The following is a 22,005-nucleotide window of genomic DNA, read 5'->3' on the forward strand; positions in this document are numbered from 1 at the left end:
GCATGCCGTGTAGCTCTGGACTTTGTCGTGACGGAATAGACCCTGCACTCCGGGTTTGAAGACCTTTGATGATCTTCCAGATGATGAGGTGCCCTCGACAGCCGATTGAAGCGTCAGGTCAGCTGCTCTCGCTCAATAACGCTAGAATCCGCTGCTTGATATCAGTATACATATCTCTAACGCATAGATGTAACTTCATACCGTCCTGATTTTTCTTGTCCGTCCACTGAAGAGCACAACACCTTCCCTTCTCCATCAATGTAACAACTTGGGCGACTCCAGTGAGTCCCTTCACAACGGTATCGAAAATCATGGGCCAAGAAGACATCTTGGCCTTGATTTTGTCCACCAACAGAGATTGGATTGTATACATCTACATTGCGCGAGGAGCTTTTGCTATGTCTCCCGATCGGTGGGATGTTTTTTAACAAAATTCGCATGCTGATTGAAACTCCTTTAGCCTGTTCTTAAGGGTGTCCTTTTGCACCTGCCACCGCTTATATTGTCGCTATGACCTCTTCTCTGTAATAAGAGGGAAATCATTAATAGCTGCTGCTGTCATTGCTGTGGCTGCTGTGGCTGCTGCTGCTGCTGCTGTTGTTATCATCGCCGTCCTTGTTCTCCTCCTCCTTCTTCTCCAGCCCCTGGAGGACATACCCCCGAGCCTTCTCCACCAGGGTGACAATATGGACGACTCTAGTGAGCCCTTGAATCGAGACCGGTACTAATTTAGTAACAAAAGAATTAGATCATTTGATGGTTTATATAATATTAAAAAAAAGAGGTTGCCTTATATCAAGAGTCATAAAGTAGGGCATAAACGCAACCTTATTCTCGCATAATACAAAATCGATACCTCCTCAACAGCCTACATCCCCTTCTTCCTTCTTCCAACGCAACCAAAGAAGAAAAAAAAGAATTAGACCACATTTAGTGCATAAATAGCCTAAAGGTCATCAGTATTGTCGTCTGATCTTCAAGTTCATGTTATCATTCGGTGGAACTACTGACAGTGTAGTCAAGACGTGCACTGAATTTCTTCATCGATAACGATTCGCCGTAGGTTCGTTTCTTCCTTCTCCATAGGTTAATGCAATGCACCTAACCTCCTTCCCATAACATTTACCCGTGGGTACAATAAGCTCCTTCCAAATGTACCTAGTTGTAGACATCTCCATTACTCAACGAGTGTTATGTTTCTTTCTGTTCAAACACCCACATCGACAGCCACAACAATAACAACAACAGCAGCCCAAGATATCTGCCTAGGCTATAATCTTCGATGCCACCGTGAAGGGGCTCGCTGGAGTCATCCATATTGCTACCCTGGTGGAGAAGGCTCGGGGGTATGTCCTCGAATGGTTAAAGAAGAAGGAGGGGGAGCAGAAGAAGGGGGAGGAGCCTGGTATGAAATCGGCCCTATGCATTAGAAACATATGTACTGATACCACGTAGATATGGAGTTGGGCGAAGTTGGTGTGCCGGCGTTGAGACGCCGTTTGGCTCGTCTGGAGAAGACGGTGTCTCGTTTCCAAGACGAGAACGATAAACTCTGGGAGGCCGTGAACGGTCTCCAAGCCCCGCGCAAAGTTGGTTCCCTGTCTGGACGGTTGGAAGGGATGAGGGCTTGGAACCTGTCTGCCGCCGCCGCCGCCACATCTGGGTCCTCGGTCAACGAGAGGGTGCCTCCCACCGCCAGCACCACATCCTCCTCCGCCGCCGCCACCACCGCCTTTTTCTCGACCCACGAGAGGGCACCTCACCAGCATGCTGACGAGTGAGATGAACGCGTGTTGAAGGAGACAAATCACGTTCAAGAACTCGTCGGAAGGAAAACCACGTCAAAATCAGTCGACTGGCCACGTTATCAGACTTCACAATATGCGTCATCGATGGGATGCCAGATCGATAACCCCATCGAGACCAAAGGACTATCGAGACAGGAAACGGCAAGTGTTTTGACTTCTCTATCATATCGATAATCATCACTAATGTATCTCTCCCCAGGCGCCCTAACTGAAAAAAAGATCTTGAGCGCTGGCCATCCTCGAAATGGAACAGGGGAGACCTAAGTTATGCCCAGCCAAGCAGCGGTAGATAAGAACATTCGACCTGTCATATCTACACGGAAGAATACCGATATCCGTTCAATATCTTGGTGCAAACAAGAAACAATCAACATCGAATTCGACCAGCGAACTAGGTCCCAGGGCTACACGTCATGCCAATGAACGAAAGAAAAGGCAATTCGAACATACAAATAGACATATGCTACATGGGAAGCAGCAGAAATGTTAACCGCTCAAGTCTTAGTATACAATGGCATCTGCAGTGGGATAGAGAAACCTGGATAAAGCAATTGAACTTTCAATACCAAGCGGTTCTATGCGAACACTCTCCAAGATCGGCGATATACCATATGACTTGCGAAGACATAATTACATGCCTTACATCCTATGACTCTTTGATACAAGGCAACCTGTTTTTTTTAAACGTTGTAAAAACTATCAAATAACATAATGTATTTAGCAGCTTGATTTCTTTACACGAATTCCAGTTTCTACCCCAAAAGCCTTTCTTTGAATGTTCTTGTTTGCTTAACTAGATCATCAAACTTGATAAGGCCAATGGAGTCATTGGTCGTGGCCAGAGGCTTTTTGGCAGTCCACGCCCTATACAGAAAGGTATGGTCTCTATGGATATTGCTGTTTAGAGAATCCATATCTATGATATGTGCAGCATCCAGTATTCTCTTGATGGATCTCGTCCATGGAGAAAAATTAGGGTAATTGATGTGACCACGTGTTACAACTACCCGGATGGGAATGTCTGCAGGATGGACCTCACCGCTTTCTCCGCTGTACGCCTCACGAAGTTGCACAGTGGACTGTGCCTGTATCAGCTATGTGTTGTGGTGAAAGATGGATGGACACTGAAATACATACCTCTTGGATGGTGCCTTCAACGTATTTCCCCGTAACTTCCAGAGTGTCTTGGGTAAGAGCCGCGTGCAGAACCATTTTGTTACGGACTGGTTTGGCAGGAATGTTAAAATCCTCAATTGCCCCGATTATCTTGAGAAACCCGAAACAAAGTTTGGAAATATGCCATTCAATATGGATGTGCACACGAATCTGTTTCCATGTCTCCGGTCCAATCCTCTCTTCTGCATATGCAATTGCTTTATGGATCAGGCTCCATGTGTTTCTCAGGCCTCGGCCCAAAGGTCTCACCACCACCAGTAGTATAAATTTCGTCACCGGCGTTGTGGTGTAAAACGTGGGTCTGAGGCAATAGCTTTCAGCAACCATCTTGTGCGGTGGGCACGTTACCCAAGTGAATCTAGAGGTAGTGAATTCACGTTCGTTTGTAAGAGGAACGGCCTTCAGGATCGCTTCAGGAACGGGCACATCGTGGACAAAGTTGTTAAAAAATGGGTGGACGCTGTAAGCTATCCGAAACACCATCTCTGGCGATAGATTTTTTAATTCTGCGCCGGGTTCCACCCTAGGCTTGTCAGACAGTAAGTTTTGTGGAATAGACGGTATAACATGGTCTGGCCTTGGATTCGTGAGGACTGTTTCAACATTCCTTGTTGGATCAAGTGTAGTAGCGGATGTTTGTTCTACCACGTAATCGTAATCCGAGGACTTGGCCCTCGCAGGTTTTAGAGTGATTGGTTCTAGTTTCTTGGGTCTAGGAGTCGGTCTTAAAGAGGGTGAAAGTCTTTGGGATGCCACGTGTGTTTCGACCAAATCGGCGTCGTAGCCCTTGATTAGAGATTCCCGTTTTGCCAGCTTGGCAAAAGGCTTCTCTTTGGGATGTTCCAGGTCGTCTGCCTTGTTCACACCAGCGCCACCATATATCATGGCAGGTGAGTGAGACACTTGATTGGACTCGATGTTGTCCTCGTTCTGTGAGGTCGGGATAGGAATATCAAAAGGGTTTGATACACGCGGGCTCTCCTCGCACTCGTCTATGAATGACAGAGCCTTCGAGCTTGCTCGGTCACTGAATCCCCCATCAACATCAAGAGTTGTTTCTGTATAAGTTGCCATGTCCTCAAGAAACTTCTGTAAGATGAAATCATTCGGTGCAGCGGCTGTTTCGGGCAGTCGGGCTTGAAGCTGTGCAATTTCTTGAAGAATCTGAGCCGTGTCGTCTTTAATAGCAGCTGTGTCGTTGCGAATTTCGGTAGTGTCGGTCTTGATATCTTTCGTGAGGGACAACGTAAGCATGTCGAGTGCCAGCTCCAGTGCCGATTTATGAGCTTCCAGACTGGATCTTAACTTTCCCATGTCGCCTTGGCCATTAAGCACCCATGCGGCCTTACTTCTGACATTGCCATCCCCATATTTTGTTATACATGTCTGGATTTCGACGACAACGGAGCCGCAATTTGTCACGATACCAGAAACATGGCGCTGGATAGTCTCGGGGAATGGCTTTGTGTCGTCTTTGGCGTCTTCTTCGATCAGCTCAAGGACTGTTTCTAGGGAGTGCAGCTCGCGTGATACGCTATCCAAATCGCTACGAGCTTCTCTGCAATTTCGCACAAATGAATTGATGGACAAAGTCAAGCCTCCAATGGTCGTCACGAGACTGGCGCATCCCGTCGCGATTGAGAGAGGATCCATGGGGACGAAAGAGTGAGAGGCGGGGGAAATGGAGTTTCAGCTCAGAGGTGCATGGCGTTGATGTTCTGTGAAGCCAGTCTGCCTTATTGGTCATCCTTGCTGCGGCTGAGTCTAGACCCGACACTATTGGTTGTTGGTTCCAAGTGGTCATGAACAAGGCTTAGTTGCATGACGAAGGGCAACTGGTGGGAGGGATTGGCAACGACATGCGATGGAGAAACTTGTGTACTATTAGGAGGGCTGAGACAACCGTCAGCAAAGTTCATAATTTTCTCGCCAAGGCCAGATTTTCAAGGGTTGTCTTAGAAATCACGAAAATCCAGTACGTCGACAATGTTTCAGGAGCGCGAGAGCTGTGATTTTCTTTCTTTGTTCAAAGAACATTAGTTGCAAACTGCCTCGAAGAATGCGAATAATAGCAAATATTGAAGATTGGTTAGATATCCCAATTGCAGCTATTTCAAACACATACGACCATACCTACCAGAGAACTCGGGATCCCGTCCGCTCTCCCATAGATAAGCTGGTAAGGGGCGGATTAGTAGTTGGGTCGGTGACGACCAGCGAATCCCCGCTGTTGTATGTTTTTTGGTGATGCGATAATTTTTTTTGGTGTTTTGGTGTTTTGATGTTTGACTGTACCGCGTTAGTATCATATACCGGGTGGGTGCATATTAAATGACAAAGCATGTCCGATCCCGCTAACGTCATGTGCGTCAGATCCGATTCACTTCAAGAATGACTGAGTATGCGTCAACAAACTAGAAGGTCAGTCATACTGACGTTTCTATATCTATGAAGGGAGATTGCTCAACAACAATGTCACTTTCAGTTTAATGACTCGGGTGAGGCATTCCTCGTCCTATGATTCATGATGGCCTCTGGCTACACAGGCGACTTTGTCGGTGATTACATCGGTAGACCCAACAACAGAGACGATGCAATGTCCATCGACAGCCCTCCGGTGAAACCATCATTCTTCGGTGTTACAGGCCATAACGAAATCTTTGAAGAAACGAAAAACTATCTCTCCAAACTCGAAGCATTCAGCATCAACCCCGAAGACACAAGCATCTCAGGCACACAGGCCAGCAATGCGATTAAGTTTAAAGATCTTCCACCAAATATCCAACAAACCTGCCTCGCCGTTCTGGGATGTATCTTTGGCCCTTGCTACGATCGTCTTGTGGCACACAAGACCAAATACGAGAACAGGCTGTGGTCGAATCTTACGGTCCCCGCGATTATCAGGTCACTAGAATCGACATTCGGGTCACACTTGAACCTCGAGAAAGTTGATCTTGAAGTCATCGCTGAGCGTATTTGCAACAACACGATACGGCCCTTTCGGGACACAGAGAACAGCCAGGAATGGGCTGGCCAGCTGTGTGGTCAAAACTTGCGATGGGAGTCGATTACCATGCTATGGAGTGTGTTGAGACGCATACCCAATTCTTTTGAGCCAATCGAACGGCAAAAGTTTCATATTCTTGAGAATGGAACATTGAACAAGGCAACCTTGGCGTTCTTGAGACATGGTATCTCGCTTGCACGGTACTTCACTATCGCAAATGTTATGATTCTTGATCTTTTACAACAAAAGACAATCGTGGAGTCTATGATTATCGGTGACGCGAGTAAGTCATATATGTCCTGTTTATTTATATTTACTAATAATACAAAAAGGTTTGGCCGTCTGGAACTCCCATGGAGAAGCCGTGGCAATGATGACATACTTGGGCGTTCACGCACAAAGGAGCATCACACCCTACACGCCGTCACTGTCTTCAGAGCACAAGAGACGTCTTTTTGGGCGCATTTACAATCTAGATAAAGCCATTGTCGCATTCACAGGCAGACCTCCACTTCTAGATCCTCGCTACTGCACCACACAGATGCCGCTGGATCTCAGTGACGAAGACCTTCTAGCCGGTGGTGCCGCACTGGAGCGTGCAGCAGCTGAATTGAACCCAGGCGGTTGGAACACGCATGGGGGTGTTTACCCGTCAGGTTTCTGCCGAGCTGCCTACCAGATATCTGTGATACTCAGTGAGATCCTCGGTATTGCTTTGGCCCCTGATCCAAACACGACTTTGGAAACACTCAGGTACCAGACTTGCTCTTTTTTTTTACAAAACCCCTGCTGACCTGTCAAGCAATATAAAACAGCGCGAACTGAATGTTATAGCCCAGTTTCCGAAGCATTTGATCTACGACCCTAACGATCCGCATGATCTACCTCTCCCACACGCAGAACCCGCGCCGCACGAGAAAGATCTTTCTGATCCGCAAGTCGAGACAAACGTTATACCGCTGAGAATCTTTACCCGTTTGACACATCTGCAAAATATGTTTCTACTCGAGAGATTGTTTCTCCAGAATGGCGCTGTAGACGAGGGCGACGTACTACTTGTTTCGTTCGAAATGATTTCGCTTACATTACTTTTCTGGACTCATAAGGATAAGTTTCGGGATATCCGACGTGATTTTGAGTGGATGGTAGGTCAAACCCAAGGATACCTCAGGATACAACTGACTTCTTTAGTTGATGGCCTTTGCAGTTCCTGGTGGTGGTATCCTCTGTCAAGAGCTCCTCGAACCAACCTTTCAAGGACGACATCCAAAGGACAGCCGTTTGAGCCGATCGAGTATTATACAGAAGTTGAGCTTGTTGGTTGGATTCTTGGATTGGGTACACCCCTCAGCACCGAATGGTGACCTTTGCGCGAGTTGCAAAACTGTGATGCAGCGTGTACTGGATTATCAGCTTAACGGTGCGGTAAATGAGCTTGGATCTTTGGAGCATTTCAGTTCTGACTTGATGGGGCGTCTGAATTTCAATTTTGAGCTCTTGAATACGTTTGACTGGCTTAATAAATGATATAAATGCCTACCAATCTTGTCTCTTATGCTGCGGCCAATCTGTCTGATACCCTTGAGGCGTGCCGGAGCCTGCCGTGTAGGCTCCCGTTTTAATGGACAACAATACGTGTCTGCCGCTTCACACAGCTTTTCGCGCCGACTGCAACCGCAAATCCTAAATGCAATTGGAATCGATAGATCCCCGCCCATTGGCTTTTCCTGTTGATAGTGGTTCTGCCACTGATGCCACTGATTCCACTGATTCCACTGCCATGGACATACCATAACTCGGCCAATTAAATGACCACAGTGTCTGTCATCCTGCTGAAAGTCTCAAAAGGCGTAAGTTCGTGGCCATTGTTGTTTGTGAAGGTGGTGATGGTACTTGTGGCTGTAGGGCTGGTGCTGCTACACTGGTTGCAATATCTGGAGAGAAACCAATTAGTGATGATCATCGACGACGTAGTAGAAGCCAAAAGACTTACCAGGTCTTATCTCAGCGATGCGGCGGTCATTGCTATTAATGGCAGTAGTAGTGGTAGCGATAGCGGTGCTGTTACTGTTGCTGCAGTGGTTGCAATATCTGGAGAGAAAAACATTAGTGATGCGTCGACATAATAGATATCACGGGGCTTGCCGCGTCTGGTCTCGCCCATCATTTGACCTCCTTGGGGCGACCGTCCTAGTATGTCAGCGAGGACTGATATTGTAAAAAGTGACAGGGCCGATAACATACTGCTACCGGGAAAAGAAGGAGCGAAGAGAAATTGGCGTGAGATTTGTTCTACACAATAGGGTTCAATGACGGTTGAAGCTTGTCGACGTGACATTGTGAAGACAAAAGAGCGGAAGAGACAGCCACCAATGTCAACAACATTGTTGCGATATTCTCAACAACAGAGATTCCAACCGCTCAAAGCTTTCTCTCTGGCGTCGTTAACTCAAATCCCCTGGCTAATGACAATACTCTGTCCCGTCACCATCGCCAAAGAAGATAAAGTCAGAGTAGGCAAATGAGGTTGGCTGTTAAGGTAGATTCGGAATTGTCGATGTTGATGTGGCGAACCGACATGACAGCAGGCGCAAATAAGTTTGTCTGGCGGGATGGAAGATCATAGATTGGTTGGTATGTTACTATTCCCTTGCCCATAATATTTTGATGGCAGAGTGGGTCTCTAGAGGTCGACCTTGATAGGAGATCCTGGGGGCAATCCCGACGAGAATGCTGTTGTATGTGTCATTTCTGGCGCATGAATACACCGACGCGTCTGACGATGGTCGTTGCTTTTCATGACACGAAAGTCGCAAGCAAGCGGCTGCAGGACGCAACCTAGGTTGACTGGATTGACTGGGTTTGACGAATTGTTGGTGTAAGAGGAGCTAAGTTCTGTTTGCCATCCTCCCTGAATGATGCTCAGCCAGTTGCAGTAGCTCGTCGTAAGCTTTATGGATGGTTGGCTGGCAGGTTCGAGTTGCGGCAGCAAGGCTGTCTTAAGGTTGTCGAAGTAATGAAAGACGTTTGTAGTCTGTGACGACTGGACCGAAAGAAGGTTGTACTTTGAGATGAAAGAAGGTTGTACTCTGAGACGACTGGTACGATGTGGATGTCGAAAAAAAAAGGTGTCAGAGTAAAATGGAGGCATCGTTTTTATATCGAGATGTTGTTTGTTTGTGGGAACAACTCGATAATGGGGCTGCTTTAGCTTCACCAGCAGCTGATAGAGAAATCTGCTGGCTACTAGACCCGGACAAGGTGCACTTCATCGATTTGGCCTTGGTGAATGATTGAGAGACCAGTGATCGATCGAAGCGCCTGACCTACAGACCCGCGGACCGGGCTAACCAGGGCTTACACTGCCGCGAACGACAGATGCCTGGCCAGTTCGACGCCTCCATAAGGGTTTTTTTCATGGTTTTCCCTACCCACGGGTGGTTGTTTTTTCGTGATTTGTCTCATTCAACACGCGGTAATCTCAGTCACGGTGAGAGAAGGAGCCGACAGCAGACTCGAAGGCGGTGCTGTCAGAGCTGATGGTGGAATCGCGCCGAACCCGGAGTCGTTCGACGCGTGGTATCGGAAGAGGCCCAGCGTTCCGAGGTTGGCGCCAGTTAACGGGCTCCCGCCGGGCAAGCATCTCTTCCTCCACCACCGTCAAACGGGCTTCCACCATCTCCCGCCAATCCTCGGTATCAAGCAGGATACCGCCCGTCTCCTCTAATTAATGTCAGTATATGGCTTCCCAGTAAATCAGTTTGAGTTCATACCATCGGCCTCCTTCCTCTTCGTCTTCCAGTCCCGGAAGTATCCCCACTCCTTTTCAACAAGGGTGACCAGGTGGGACGCCCCGGTCAACACCTTCACAATCATGTCGACGACCTCTTCACAGGCCATTTTGCTGTTGGTGCTGCTGCTGTTGGTGTTGTTGGGAGGAAAGAAAAAAAAAATCCAAACATACTCGTGGGAAGGCAATGGGAATTTCTACGACTACATATGGAAGGAGCCTCGCACCCACCCATACCTGAGTACTGTACGGGAAGGAGGCATATCTCGACAATACCTACCTAGGTAGAGAAGGAACCCATCTAGAACCGTTATCGATGATGGGCATGTCACATGGCTTTAGGTATGCTCATTATGATTATCCTGCACATTTGCCAGCTGCGTTCATAAGTCTCTTCTGCCTCAAGTCGATAACCTTCTTAGTACACTGATGGTATTCCACCTAATATGGTTACATTCATGGAAGGCTACGACGACCCGGTCGGTATATCTACCTGGTGCAGAAATCTTGTAAATTAATTTGACGTTCACCATTTTCCGATGCCACAGTTGTATTAAACGACTAAATAAGAGTCATTGGTCCTTGAATATACGGCGAAATAACACTGCAATGGAATAGTGTGATTCTATAAGTCTAAAATCGCGGCATCTAATAGGGGTCTTAGAAAGATGCTTGCTTGTCTCCTCTGCAGCGATTATACAATCTGCAACATGCCGGTTCATGACATAAGCCATCAGAACAAAATGTATTACTAATTATGATTACTGAATGGCAACTGCATTCCTTTACTTCAAACTGGTTGTCATCAATGAGAGAACAATGATGTTACTAGTCGTCGTTGTATTATGGCTTGATGTATCGCATTTCGGACCGACTCGACCACTCAAGATGCACACGAGTATTCCAGTCCGACAACCTGCAATCCAACGTTTATATCAACGTATCCAAGGGTTCGACAAATCTGTTGTGCTTCTTCAGTAGGTGCGGGGAAGAAGCTACAGTATGGCACTACACGAAACGGTCAAGAAGCAGTGCAATGATATTATTCTCGTTTTCGTCTTGGCGCGGGGTTTGAGTGACCCCAAGTGCATCCATTGCTGACCGGGGGGATCAACAATTTCGGCAGTTGGGAACTCGTAGAGGGTCGACTGAGTATATGAAGACCTCTCCCCGACTGACTCAAAGGCATATCATCAACTACTGCTTTTTATCTGACTACAACACACACTGAAACTATCATCATGGCATCCTACTATCCTGAAGGCGAATGCTACTTTGTTAGAAGCTCCCTCCGTCTGCCCAATGGCTGGAACGCTGAGAACCGGAACCACTTCTACAGTCACTTTCTCATTGAGTATTACTGGAATGGTTGGGTCACGACGGGTAGCCAAAGCAGACATCACACGAGATCTCAATGGAGACACGGAACCCCTTCAGGACTCAATAACACACGCTACGGCGATTGGGACAGATTCTGGGTGGGTGAAAGCAAAACCAACAACCCTGCCAATATGACAGCCATACACAGTCATCCCAATAGTCTCAACTGGAATGAATGCCGTGATCTCAACGGAGGCGGACCGCGCAAGTATATCCTCCGTCCCATCCAGATCCAGAGCGACGATGCGGAGTGGCTTTGGATCGATGCTACGATCCCGCTGAGAGCCATCTACTTCCCTGTTGCTCATACGTCAGACGAGGCTTTCCCAAACATGTGTACCTATGTTGTCATCGACTTCAGACACAGAGACACTACTCTCATCACGGATTACCTTGGTGGCTTTGCCACCTGGTATCCCACCACGTCGCACGGCGGTCTTGGTCGGAGAGATAATGTCACTTGGGGCTTCCACATGCCCGACATCATCGCCTACTTGACCATCCCGCATAAACTGCGCAACCCAGATTATCGATTGTTCCATTCCAAGAGATGGAGCGATGACTTGGTTGTGAGTGCCACGTCGTCGATACACTGGAGAAGTAACGCTGCCGTTCTCCACCATCCCCATTTCTTCCGGCAGATCGACTTTGCCGACGTCCTCAGCGCAACGTTTGGAGTAGAAGTGGGCTGGCGACCTTACGAACCGTCCAGATTCCTCAGAGACCTTCTCATCTCGCTTGTTGACCTGGGTCTTGGCTTCATTCCGGGCGTTGGGCCTATTCTGTCGGTTGCGTTTGGCATAGCGGTGCAGCTGCTTGAGGATCCTGAATCATTCAGCCATGAGAATATTCTGAACATCAATCAGACGGCCATGGATGAGTTGACTCGGTCGTCGAGAAAACATCGAAAGTATCTCGCGCCTGATTTCATGGGCAAGGGGCGCGGTCGCCAGGCACTGGTTCCATTGAGTGATGATGAGCGGGCTAGTCGGCAGAAGTATGGCGAGGAGCTGAACCAGAAGCTTACTAAGGAACTCAATCCTCAGGTGGTGATTCGATCGCTGTTGGATCAGGAATTGTTGTTGTATGGAGCTGTCAGTCTCAATGGCGTCGTTGAGGAAGAGGAGCAGACGGAGTTGGAGACGGTATCGGCGGAGGAGGAGGAGGAGGAGAAGGAGAAGGAAGAGAAGGAAGGGGATGTTGAGAGTAAGAAGGACGAATAATTGGACGTTGAACCAAGAAACAAAGTGGTGGATTAATTTGGTAAGATGATTTAGTTTGAGGTAGTTCTTAGGTACTGGACCAAATTGACTGTTGAGTGATTACAACGCTGTGTTGCTGTATTCCGGTAAATTATTGGCCAACTTATGAAATACAGGCTATGATTCCAATTTATTCTTTTATTGTCTGACCCTAAACCTCAGAGAAGGACGTTTTTATTATTTTATTATATACTATCATCCACTGTAACTTCGCCTGATGACTATCGGTAGGTGGTGTGACACGTGCCGCGGACTTCCCCTGCCGATTCAGGTGACGCACTACCCTCTTCACACATGACAGGAGGCTGCCCACCAAGGAAACAAACACATTTCCAATTTCCAGGCCTTCAGGCGGCTTCTGTTTGTCATGATTCATACGATGCATTATTACTTCACAGGACGGTATAGTCCTTTTGCCACGCGCTGTCGTCCGTCAGATCGTCAGGAAGCTCCCACGCTCAAGTGGCTTGTTTTTGTAGCGATTGAGTTCTTCCATGGTCTTGTCGTCCGCATTGCGCTTTCGCTTCTGTTGGTTTGGTGCAGACATTGTGACGGATGCGATTTCGATATAGTTTCATGGTATCGGTGCGTGCCTTTAAATAATCCATACTCATCATTCAGGCAGTCAGGGTTTACATGTATCTGATATCAAATCTCGCTATCGCGTTGTTACTGAGGCAGTAGTGAACGCGGCTGTCAGACGGTTGTCGGGGAATCATAATGTGGACACTTGCCTGTAGTGGATAACAAACTCGACAGAGAATTGTAGGAATGCCGATTATGTATTTATTCTGTATTCCCAGACTTAGATAATGGCGCAAGTACGAGCACGTATACTATCCCAATTCATCTCGTATAATAACTTTTGGCTCTTTTGGGCCATCGATGAAGGGGGGTCGTTGTCGCCAAAAGCCCAGGAATCCCTAAACCATACGCCGCATCTCAAGCACAATGGCACCTTCACAACGGTCCGTCGTGAGGTCAGATAGCCTTATTTCTCAGAATATCTGTCAACCGACAAGAACACCAGCGCAAGGCGCGTAGACCTATCCATGATCTCGATGAGTTTCCTCTGCAATTGCAGCAACAACAACAACAACAATAAACCAAGATGTCGGTCTAGGCAACCACCTTCGACGCCGTCGTGAAGGGACTCACTGGAGTCGTCCATATTGTTACCTTGGTGGAGATGAGGTCATAGTCCGGACGGCTCGGGCGTGTAGGTCGAAGAGTCTTCTCTCTCGGCTTCTCGTTTATCGTCGTCTCGTCGCTTGTGTGGCGATGGGTTTCGTACCATCTTGACCCCATGACCTGGGGGACAGTTGTGTCGTTGGTAATGAGGTGTGTTCCTGGGGTGTGTTCTGGGGCTATGATTGAGACTTACTCGCAGCCATCATCACGTCGAGAGTTCCGCCAAGTTATCGGGTTCTTAGAACCAGCGCTGCTAAAGCTCGCCTCATAATTATCAAATGTTGCTTTTAAAATTGACGGATAAAGATTTTCAGGAGCTTTCACTGTTTTTGGGTGTCGTGAACTTCAGATTCGAATGTTGTCATCTTCTCTTTCTGTAATGTCTGTTTGCAGTTACAGTCGGCGTGAGTGGAGCTGGAGCTGGAACTGGGGCTGCTATGTAGGCGAGATGAGCGAGATGAGCCAGATATGCTAAGATGAGGAGGGTATTGAAAGGCCTGGGCTGCTGCTGGCTGAGAAGTGAAGCTAAAGGGCAAGCCGTCCATGCTGCTAAACTGAGGGGGATGGCGTATGTCGTAGGCGTGGGAGGTGTGCTGGAGGTCAGGCTGAGGCCGCTGCTTCAGGCGGTGGCCAGGTTGGATATTGGGGTGAAGGGCTGAGCCGGGCATTAAGACCTACCCTTGCTTATCACTTGAACTGGCTGCTGGGGTCCTTCGCGGCAGGTTGTGCCAAACTAAGCCAAATTCTCAGGCGACTCGGTAGTTTTAGAAACATGTTAGCCAATCACAACTAGGTAATGAGTTATACTGCAGGGGTGCCCGGTCATGGGCCCCAACTTCAAGAATGTACCAGTGAAGTTTACTGACATGTCAGATAAATAAAACAATGAACAAACAAAATCTCTAAAAGTTATCTTCTGATGTATTTGGTTTATTTATTTAATTATTGGTATATCAGTCTATCAGCAAGTAGAATATGATGTGTTTGCTGCTAGTAAATATTAGGCTTACTATTTATGTCCTAATTGATTGTAGAACTATTCTTTCATCCATAGTTAAACTCTAATATGTCTTTATTTACATATTAAGAAAATTTTAGACAATCTATTTCTGATTTATTCCTCCATTTTAGATAGTATCCTCTTAGTTGTGTCTAATTCTCGTTGCTGCCGCATGATGACCACTGTAACAATAGTCAGTGTATGGATGGGCAAAAGAAAAGGATGGCATTAATATTGTGCCTACAGGCTCCCACAAATCGAGCAATCAACCAAACCACCAAAACTCACAAAACAAGCAAACTTCACCACAAGCAACAGCATCACCATCAAGACATGTAAGCTTTTACCAAAGCAAAATACTACCTCGACGCAGTTGATACATACTAAATGCTGACATGCTCCGTGCCCCCACAATCTCCGTGTCCGTGTCCGTGTCCGTGTCCGAAATCCTTCACGACATGCCCCCTCCCACGACCTATTTCTTCAACGCCTACTCCGTCCGTATATCTTTTTTTCTCTATTTCTTATGCCCATCATGTCTACACCGGCGGTATACTCGTCTCTCGAAAAGGAAGACCGAATGGATGAAAAGACCCCTGAACACCAAACTAAGCCGTCTCCACTAAACACCAAACATGACAATAAAGGCCTTTACAAACTCGATAGCTGGTTGAGAGCTTACGTTATCATCCTATGTATCTACTTCGCCGGCGCCGTGTTTTGTCTTGCTTGGTCATACACAGGTGCTGTGCTAGACACAGATGCTTCCAAACGCCGCGTCTTTCGCACAAGTCCTTCTCTTCCCGTCGATCAGTTCTACTCCGGTATAGCTCTATCATCACTCCTCGGACCTGCAGCCGTTCTCGTGCAATTCGTTGTTTGGGATTTCCGAAGATTGCATCTTTTTGCTCTTACAACACAACAGCCTGTTGCGGTCAAGGATCTCGATGACATTGCGGAAAGTCTGACGCTGTGGACTTTGGGAACGGTTGTCAAGTACTCCTGGTGGTATGGCGTTATGCACGCTGCCTTGATCTTGACTAGAACACTTCTTGTGCCTGTCGGAACACTCATCCTTACCGTTGGACCGTATACACACTACAAAAATGGCTTGGGCGTCGTTGGACTTCCAATCTCAGCGACTGATGCGCTTAGCTCCAACATTACATCCCTCTCAGCAGCCATGGGCGGCAATCCCAATTCCAACTTCTATCCTTCACTCTCAAAGAACGATACCTTTCTCTCTCAGACAGTCTTCACCTTTGTAGGCAGTCTCGTGTCTCAAAACGCTCTTGCAAACGTCGACTCAGGCATCTTGGGTCCCGTCCCAACACATAACTTGACCTTTGCTACGAACACTACCTACGAAGGAGTAGTCTTCTTCAACTGGACCGCCAACTGTGAAGCCGCCACTGAAGTAAACTACACCTCTTACAAAGATGACGGCAACACGGTTTACAACTTTACTCTTCCCGACGATAGCATCGAGAGCATTGAGCTCTTATCACAAGGTTCGCAGAGAATTCGACTTTGGAGTAACGCGACGAAGCACGGCAGCGACAAGATTCCAATCTCAGGCACGACATATTTTCTATCCGCTACAAAATCGATTCCGAACATCAACGAGACCGCCCTTCGAAATCGCGGTGACGATAAAAGCCTGGTTCAGACCGATGGCGGCGACTGGATTTCCCGAACAAAGTGTACTCCCCGTCTGGAATGGCTTGTCGGATCGTGTACATTCAATGGCACAGTCATGGCATCTTGCTTCGCAAAAGCCGACTCCAATAAGACAGCTCTCGACACGCAAGCACTAGACTCCCTAAGTGTATATATGTCCGCCATACCATGGTACATAATCCGACAACAAATTGGTATTGTCGACGATACTCTCGACACACTCTACACGATCCCTACATCGAAGGATTTCGGTCATTTCTTCGGCAACATGGCGCACGCGATTGTCTCTATTACTACGGCGGGTTACTTTGGTACATCTGAGGTTGAGACGATGTCAAAGGTCATTGAATCGGTTTACATCGTCCGATGTAGTATTTTGATCGCCGTGACTGTTATGCTTTTCCTCACTGTTACAGTATCCATTATCGATATTATTCGCAATCGCGTAAAGCGCCTACCGCAGCTACATGCTAGTTTCTTGGCTATCGCCCATGCTGTACGTGGGCAGTGGTGGGATCAAGAGCTCATTGGTTATAAGCCGTGGGAGGCGACAAAGTCGAGGAGTGGAGGGGAGTCTACAGTCATGTTTGGATTGGATACGGAGGATCCGAGATACATTAGGCTTGCACCAACTGTGGCACCGATTCGTTGAGTTGAGATATTGTTTTCTACCTAAATGCTTGTATTTTTGCAGCTAGTATAATAAACATAAAAAAGAACCTTTGCCATGTGAAGCAGCCAAAAAAAACACCAACGAACTCTTAAGGTCTCATACCAGGTGTGGCCACTCTGTTAGGCCGTCTAAACCAGGCTCTCAGACTCGTACGGAAGGTCGACCTCGCCAAAGCGCTCAGCCCGATGAAACTCGGGGTCAATCCAAACACCGCAATGAATGAGCCTGGGGGTCATGTGGACAATCGGGCGGCCCTTGGTGGTCAACTCTGCGTTGTGATAGTAGTTGAGTCCGATGATTCTTCCGAACCCATTTTTGCCGTGTTCATCGGAATACTTGTCACCCTCGTAGTCATCAAGGTTGAGGACGTAGATAGTGTTCACAATAGACTGGCGATGAGACCACCATCCAACAAAGTCGTTGTTGCAGAGACGAATCATCCACTGAGTGCTAATCAAGTATTAGCTACTAGTACTAAATGTCAAAGAGTAGGGATTCTAGCTTACAGAGCATCGCGGTAACCGCGGATGTCATCACTGAAGGGGCAAAAGTGAAACTGTGTCAAGTCAAAACGGCCCTCATCGTCAAGCTCCTCGCCCGGGACTCCTCGAAGAAGGTTGATGACATCTAGAAGATTAGTGCAGCGAGAAGTCTGGGCATTCCTAAGAGGAAACTAAAAGTTTGCCAGGAGGGGTCCGGGGAAGGGACGGTCTCGGATGACGAAACGGACGATGAGTTTACCCCAGCGAGGTCCGTAAGACTCCATCCACATAGCTAGGTCAACGATGCTGGTAACGTTACCCTCGACATCACGAAACTGAATTCTCTTGCCGAGTTCAAAGTAGAAATGGTAGTGGCAGACCTCATCGCCACGAACGGGGCAAACCTGGAGGGAATCGGGAGACAAGGGCTCCAGGTGATTTGCTCTAAGCAAGATGATGAAAGAGAAAAGGAAGATCAAACAGTTTGTTGAATCATTTGTGTATTTCGATACTTGGGGAAAAATAAGTGCTGGGGGAGGGAACAAAACGCTGTGGTGTTTGTGGTAGCTTTGCGTTTGTGAGGGAGGGGGGGGAATTATTGCTTGTCAGGCTGCATAGCATGTCAGAAATAAATTTACAAACACACTAATATGTATTCCCTGTGGCCCTGTGGAAACGTATATGATATCGGAAGGGGGATATATAAACTTACAAAAGGTTCGATGAGAAGAGAGTGATCTGCTGAACTGCCACTCCGTTGCAAGTGTGTATCTGGCTTGGTAGATATTCCAGTCTGTGGTCATTAGAAAGGGTTAGAATCATGCCGGCCTTTTTAAAAGTCCGCCCTGGCGTTCAATCTTGTGCCCAAACCTGTGCTGAGCTCGTCTTTAACTCAGAGGCCGCTTCTGCCTGTGAGTTCGGTGCCAGTTCCAGCTGTCGGCTTATGCACATTAGAGTACACAATTTTACCATGCAAACTTCTCTTGAGTCTTGCCAGTCTTCTTCGATAATCCCTGTCAGATTCATCAGGTCCTCTTGCTCTCTTTCCATACAACACCACCTTTACTGTCCCATATCCACTCCAAAGTGATTCATCTTTTGTTGGAGCAGTGTCACTCCCATCAGTCAGGGTCATCACAGCCCTCGAAGTCGATGTCTGCGCCCATATCCAGACAGTTCTCAACAATAGTAACGATTTTCGACACCGCAGCGTGACACAAAGGACTCCAGCCCCGAGATGGTTCAAGATTCAAGAATGTCTTGAAGGACTCGAAAGGCACATACCGCCGATACTTACGGAAACTTGACGTCAAGAACGCCAAGCTAGAGAAGGACCGCCATTCCAGATGCCATGGAAAAGGGCCTATGTCCTTCAGGTCCGGATAGTTGTTGAGCGCGAAGTAGAATAGATCATCCTCACACACGATACAATGCATCAAACTCCGCCCAGCATGGTCTTCCGCGAGAAGGTCTTGTTGAAACGCGCTCATCTTTCCCAGGGTTGCCCCTGTTATCGGGATATCGTCACAGGCGGTGGGAAATTGTTGTGGTGATCTTTGATCCAAGAGTTCCTCTGGAAATCCGCTTGGTAGTAACTCGTAGAGCTCTTGGAATAGCTCAGGTCCGAACCAGCGAATCATGGAAGTAAGTGACCCAAATCTGCAGAATACCGATGTAGAAGCTCCAAGTCTAATCAAGTGGCAGGCCATGTCGACAGAACGAGCGTACATCAGCGGCGTCCAACCATTGCCATCTGATGCATCCACAAGAGCACCATGATTTACCATCAGAGACACTCCCGGCTTGTTTCCGAGCCAAGAAGCAATATGCAATGGCGTTGTAAACGCGTGGTGTGTTCCCGACCGCCAGTTATTTGTGCCATAAAATACGGATAATGATTGACGGTTGAGTATTGCACTTAAATCCTTTCCTCTGAATCACGTCAGTAACTCTCTGTAGAAGGACCAGAGTACCTACCCCTTGGCGTCAATATGTGTTCTACATTCGTTGATCAGAGCGGAAAGACCCAACGTGTTGCTGTTCCATACAGCGTCGTGGAAGGGAAAGTCCTCGTCGGTGACAAGATTCCCTCCCTGCAACCAATACCTCCTCACGATATCTGTCAGTTGATTGCTAAAGATGGCTCGAGCCGACGCAATCTCGATGGCACTATCCTCGACTCCGTTTGTATACTTGGCAGACAGTACGCTTGCCCCGTGCTCGAAAAGCCATTTCACCATGGCAGGACTCTCTAGCTCCAGCGCCAATATAAGTGCTGACCCGCCCTGTCTTTTAGGCATGTGAACATCGATCGAGCACTCTGAATCCATCAGAGTCGTTATACCTGTGTAGTTATACGCCCTAACCGCTCTCTCAAGTTCTGTTGCCAAGTGGTCCCGCGTCTTCTCGGGTCCTCGACGCTTTCCATGTTCTCGACGAGCTTCCTCGTTCTTTGCCTCTTGCAAGGTATACACAATTCCGACGAATCCCAACTCAAGAGCGACTGTCTCTGCCGTCTTGACAAACGCATCGAAGCAATCCGACGCACCATGTCGAAGTAGACACTTCACTACAGCCAAGCTTCCCACTTGCGCTGCCAAATGCAGTGGTGTTTGATAAAGGCTATTTCTAGCCGCAACATTCAATCCATGTCCTAAGAGGAGTTCCACAGCTTCCACTGAACCCATGAATGCTGCAACGTGCAATGGGGTAGAGTCCTGGTGCTGCACCAGAGCTTCTTTCGCTAGACCTTCCTCAAGTAGATATTTCAAGCAGGCAAAGCTTTTCGAGGTAGATGCCACATGCAGTGCGTTCGCTGGGTCTACGAGAAGATCTCTGGCCGCGTTCTCGTTTACGGCATAGAAGGGCTCCAAATCAGTCCAACTCACTTCCGCCGACAGCTTACCTGTATGCGTTACAATGAGCTCCAGAAAGGCTACATTGTCGACTTCAATAGCTGAGCGTATGGCTTCAAATGATAGTACGCCATCAATGAGCGGGCTAGCGCCGTTCTGAAGTAGTAGCTCGGCAAATTGAAAGGAATGTTTGCGGATGTGATGGTTGACAGCAGAATCTCTGTTGTAACCTGACCCCGGCTGATTGATTTCAAGTCCTCGACATATAAGCTCCTCCGCCAACCAAATTATCGTGCTCGTATCCTCATCTGTTGCAAGCATATGCAAAAGCGATAGGTTCTGGTAGGCTGAAGGGGAAATCAATTTCTCTGTATCAGCATGTTCGAGAATATTTTTGTATATCTGGATCCCGGGTTCTGAGTTGCATATTTTCAGTGCCACAGTCCCCTGAAAGGCCACCTCAATGGGAGAGGAAACACCATCATGACAATGAAGGTTTGCATCTTTCTCCAGCATGAATTCAATCATATCCAGGTTTGCACATGTTATGACGTACTGAGAGAGACTCGAGACCTGCTTGGAGTTCTTCACTTCATTCCAATACTCCGTGTGCTCAATAACCTTGCGAACCGTACGAAGAAAGCCAGGACGGTCCAGCGCTAACCCAAGTGAGAGTAATCCGCTTCGCTTGACTTGTTTCTCATGTGCCTTCATTATTCCGTGATGCATCAGAATGGCACATATGTCATGATGCCGATTGCCAATGTATTTATGCGGCGCCTTGAGGATCCATTCCCATAGCGTTGGCTCATTATTTTCTTGCCTCCGACTCAGGTTCTTGGGTATAAGACTCCTGATGATGTCAAGATTGATGGGCATTTTCTTTCTGTGCAAAACATCACTGATGTATCTCTGAATTGGTAACCGAGCTTCATGCCTGCAGCTGATTGCCTCCGGATAAACCCTAGCCATTACCTGAACTTGCTCTAGAGAGTTATGGCAACCCACAAAGTGCAGGGGAATAGGATCTACCTTTGTCATAGCCCTAAACTCTTGGCTACTTGTTAGAAGGTAATCAATAGCTTTTTCGATGTCCACTGGCTTTGATGGATTCGACGCCCCTTCATAACTCATCAAGAGGCCTGACATCCAAGACAAGAACTTTCTCAAGTCCACTAGATGATGGTACTGGGTTGATAGTAAGAGAGTAAGAGGCGTCTGATTTTCACTGTTTATCATTTGAAAGCCCTTGATCACACCTTGAGGATCCAGATCGTACATGTGTTTGAAAAAGCCATGTGCTTCCTCGCGGATTATCCAGTAAATATGAAGGATATTGTTCCCCCTAGCGTCAGGGGTAAAAAGGCTGACGCCCGCGTCTTTGAACGTCCTCAAAACTTCAAGGTAGCGGGATTCGGATCTGCGAACGGCTTCATGGACTCGTAGGTTTCCCTGATCATTTGTTGTATATGGGTCACAACCAGCATCCACTAGATGCTTGAAGACTCTTAAAGCATCGTGCTGCACCGCGAAATGCATGGTTTTATGCTCATCAGCCAGGCGCAGTCTTTCCTTCCGGTGATGTCCATCATTCAGCCAACGTTCGATGATATCCATATTATCGCTGCGTATGGCCGTGTGGATTTGAGTCATGCCCAGCTCCGTCGAGGAGGAATCTGACATGGGTTGGAAAGTCATATC

The 22,005-nt window shown here is 47.6% G+C and overlaps 9 protein-coding genes and 1 non-coding gene across 10 annotated transcripts; 5 read left to right on the top strand and 5 right to left on the bottom strand.

The window, feature by feature from the left end:
- Positions 1 to 1,457: 1,457 nt before the first annotated feature.
- On the top strand, positions 1,458 to 1,781 carry FGSG_04498 (uncharacterized protein; the record flags this gene model as incomplete). The annotated part of the gene is made up of 1 exon (XM_011322793.1): positions 1,458 to 1,781. One exon carries the CDS (start codon positions 1,458 to 1,460, stop codon positions 1,779 to 1,781), a length of 324 nt encoding a protein of 107 aa, XP_011321095.1.
- A 779-nt stretch (positions 1,782 to 2,560) lies between these two features.
- Positions 2,561 to 4,637, bottom strand: FGSG_04497 (uncharacterized protein; the record flags this gene model as incomplete). Its single annotated transcript, XM_011322794.1, has 3 exons — positions 2,561 to 2,724; positions 2,848 to 2,902; positions 2,946 to 4,637. 3 exons carry the CDS (start codon positions 4,635 to 4,637, stop codon positions 2,561 to 2,563), a joined length of 1,911 nt encoding a protein of 636 aa, XP_011321096.1.
- A 470-nt stretch (positions 4,638 to 5,107) lies between these two features.
- On the top strand, positions 5,108 to 5,223 carry FGSG_20006. The gene has a single exon (XR_893001.1). It is a non-coding gene; the product is annotated as a 5S ribosomal RNA (ribosomal RNA).
- Positions 5,224 to 5,511: 288 nt separating this feature from the next.
- FGSG_04496 (uncharacterized protein) lies at positions 5,512 to 7,276 on the top strand (the record flags this gene model as incomplete). Its single annotated transcript, XM_011322795.1, has 4 exons — positions 5,512 to 6,274; positions 6,324 to 6,686; positions 6,826 to 7,136; positions 7,199 to 7,276. The coding sequence occupies 4 exons, from the start codon at positions 5,512 to 5,514 to the stop codon at positions 7,274 to 7,276; spliced, it is 1,515 nt and encodes a 504-aa protein (XP_011321097.1).
- A 2,196-nt stretch (positions 7,277 to 9,472) lies between these two features.
- On the bottom strand, positions 9,473 to 9,891 carry FGSG_04495 (uncharacterized protein; the record flags this gene model as incomplete). Its single annotated transcript, XM_011322796.1, has 2 exons — positions 9,473 to 9,714; positions 9,765 to 9,891. The coding sequence occupies 2 exons, from the start codon at positions 9,889 to 9,891 to the stop codon at positions 9,473 to 9,475; spliced, it is 369 nt and encodes a 122-aa protein (XP_011321098.1).
- Positions 9,892 to 11,022: 1,131 nt separating this feature from the next.
- FGSG_04494 (uncharacterized protein) lies at positions 11,023 to 12,384 on the top strand (the record flags this gene model as incomplete). Its single annotated transcript, XM_011322797.1, has 1 exon — positions 11,023 to 12,384. The coding sequence occupies one exon, from the start codon at positions 11,023 to 11,025 to the stop codon at positions 12,382 to 12,384; it is 1,362 nt and encodes a 453-aa protein (XP_011321099.1).
- Positions 12,385 to 13,414: 1,030 nt separating this feature from the next.
- Positions 13,415 to 14,282, bottom strand: FGSG_04493 (uncharacterized protein; the record flags this gene model as incomplete). Its single annotated transcript, XM_011322798.1, has 3 exons — positions 13,415 to 13,495; positions 13,582 to 13,790; positions 14,012 to 14,282. The coding sequence occupies 3 exons, from the start codon at positions 14,280 to 14,282 to the stop codon at positions 13,415 to 13,417; spliced, it is 561 nt and encodes a 186-aa protein (XP_011321100.1).
- A 1,515-nt stretch (positions 14,283 to 15,797) lies between these two features.
- FGSG_04492 (uncharacterized protein) lies at positions 15,798 to 16,674 on the top strand (the record flags this gene model as incomplete). Its single annotated transcript, XM_011322799.1, has 2 exons — positions 15,798 to 16,605; positions 16,667 to 16,674. The coding sequence occupies 2 exons, from the start codon at positions 15,798 to 15,800 to the stop codon at positions 16,672 to 16,674; spliced, it is 816 nt and encodes a 271-aa protein (XP_011321101.1).
- Positions 16,675 to 17,095: 421 nt separating this feature from the next.
- Positions 17,096 to 17,407, bottom strand: FGSG_12245 (uncharacterized protein; the record flags this gene model as incomplete). Its single annotated transcript, XM_011322800.1, has 1 exon — positions 17,096 to 17,407. The coding sequence occupies one exon, from the start codon at positions 17,405 to 17,407 to the stop codon at positions 17,096 to 17,098; it is 312 nt and encodes a 103-aa protein (XP_011321102.1).
- Positions 17,408 to 19,422: 2,015 nt separating this feature from the next.
- Positions 19,423 to 21,987, bottom strand: FGSG_12246 (uncharacterized protein; the record flags this gene model as incomplete). Its single annotated transcript, XM_011322801.1, has 2 exons — positions 19,423 to 20,612; positions 21,564 to 21,987. 2 exons carry the CDS (start codon positions 21,985 to 21,987, stop codon positions 19,423 to 19,425), a joined length of 1,614 nt encoding a protein of 537 aa, XP_011321103.1.
- Between the last annotated feature and the right edge of the window lie 18 nt (positions 21,988 to 22,005).

Source organism: Fusarium graminearum, chromosome 2 (assembly GCF_000240135.3).
Source record: "Fusarium graminearum PH-1 chromosome 2, whole genome shotgun sequence".
In the NCBI taxonomy this organism is placed as follows: Eukaryota; Fungi; Ascomycota; class Sordariomycetes; order Hypocreales; family Nectriaceae; genus Fusarium; species Fusarium graminearum.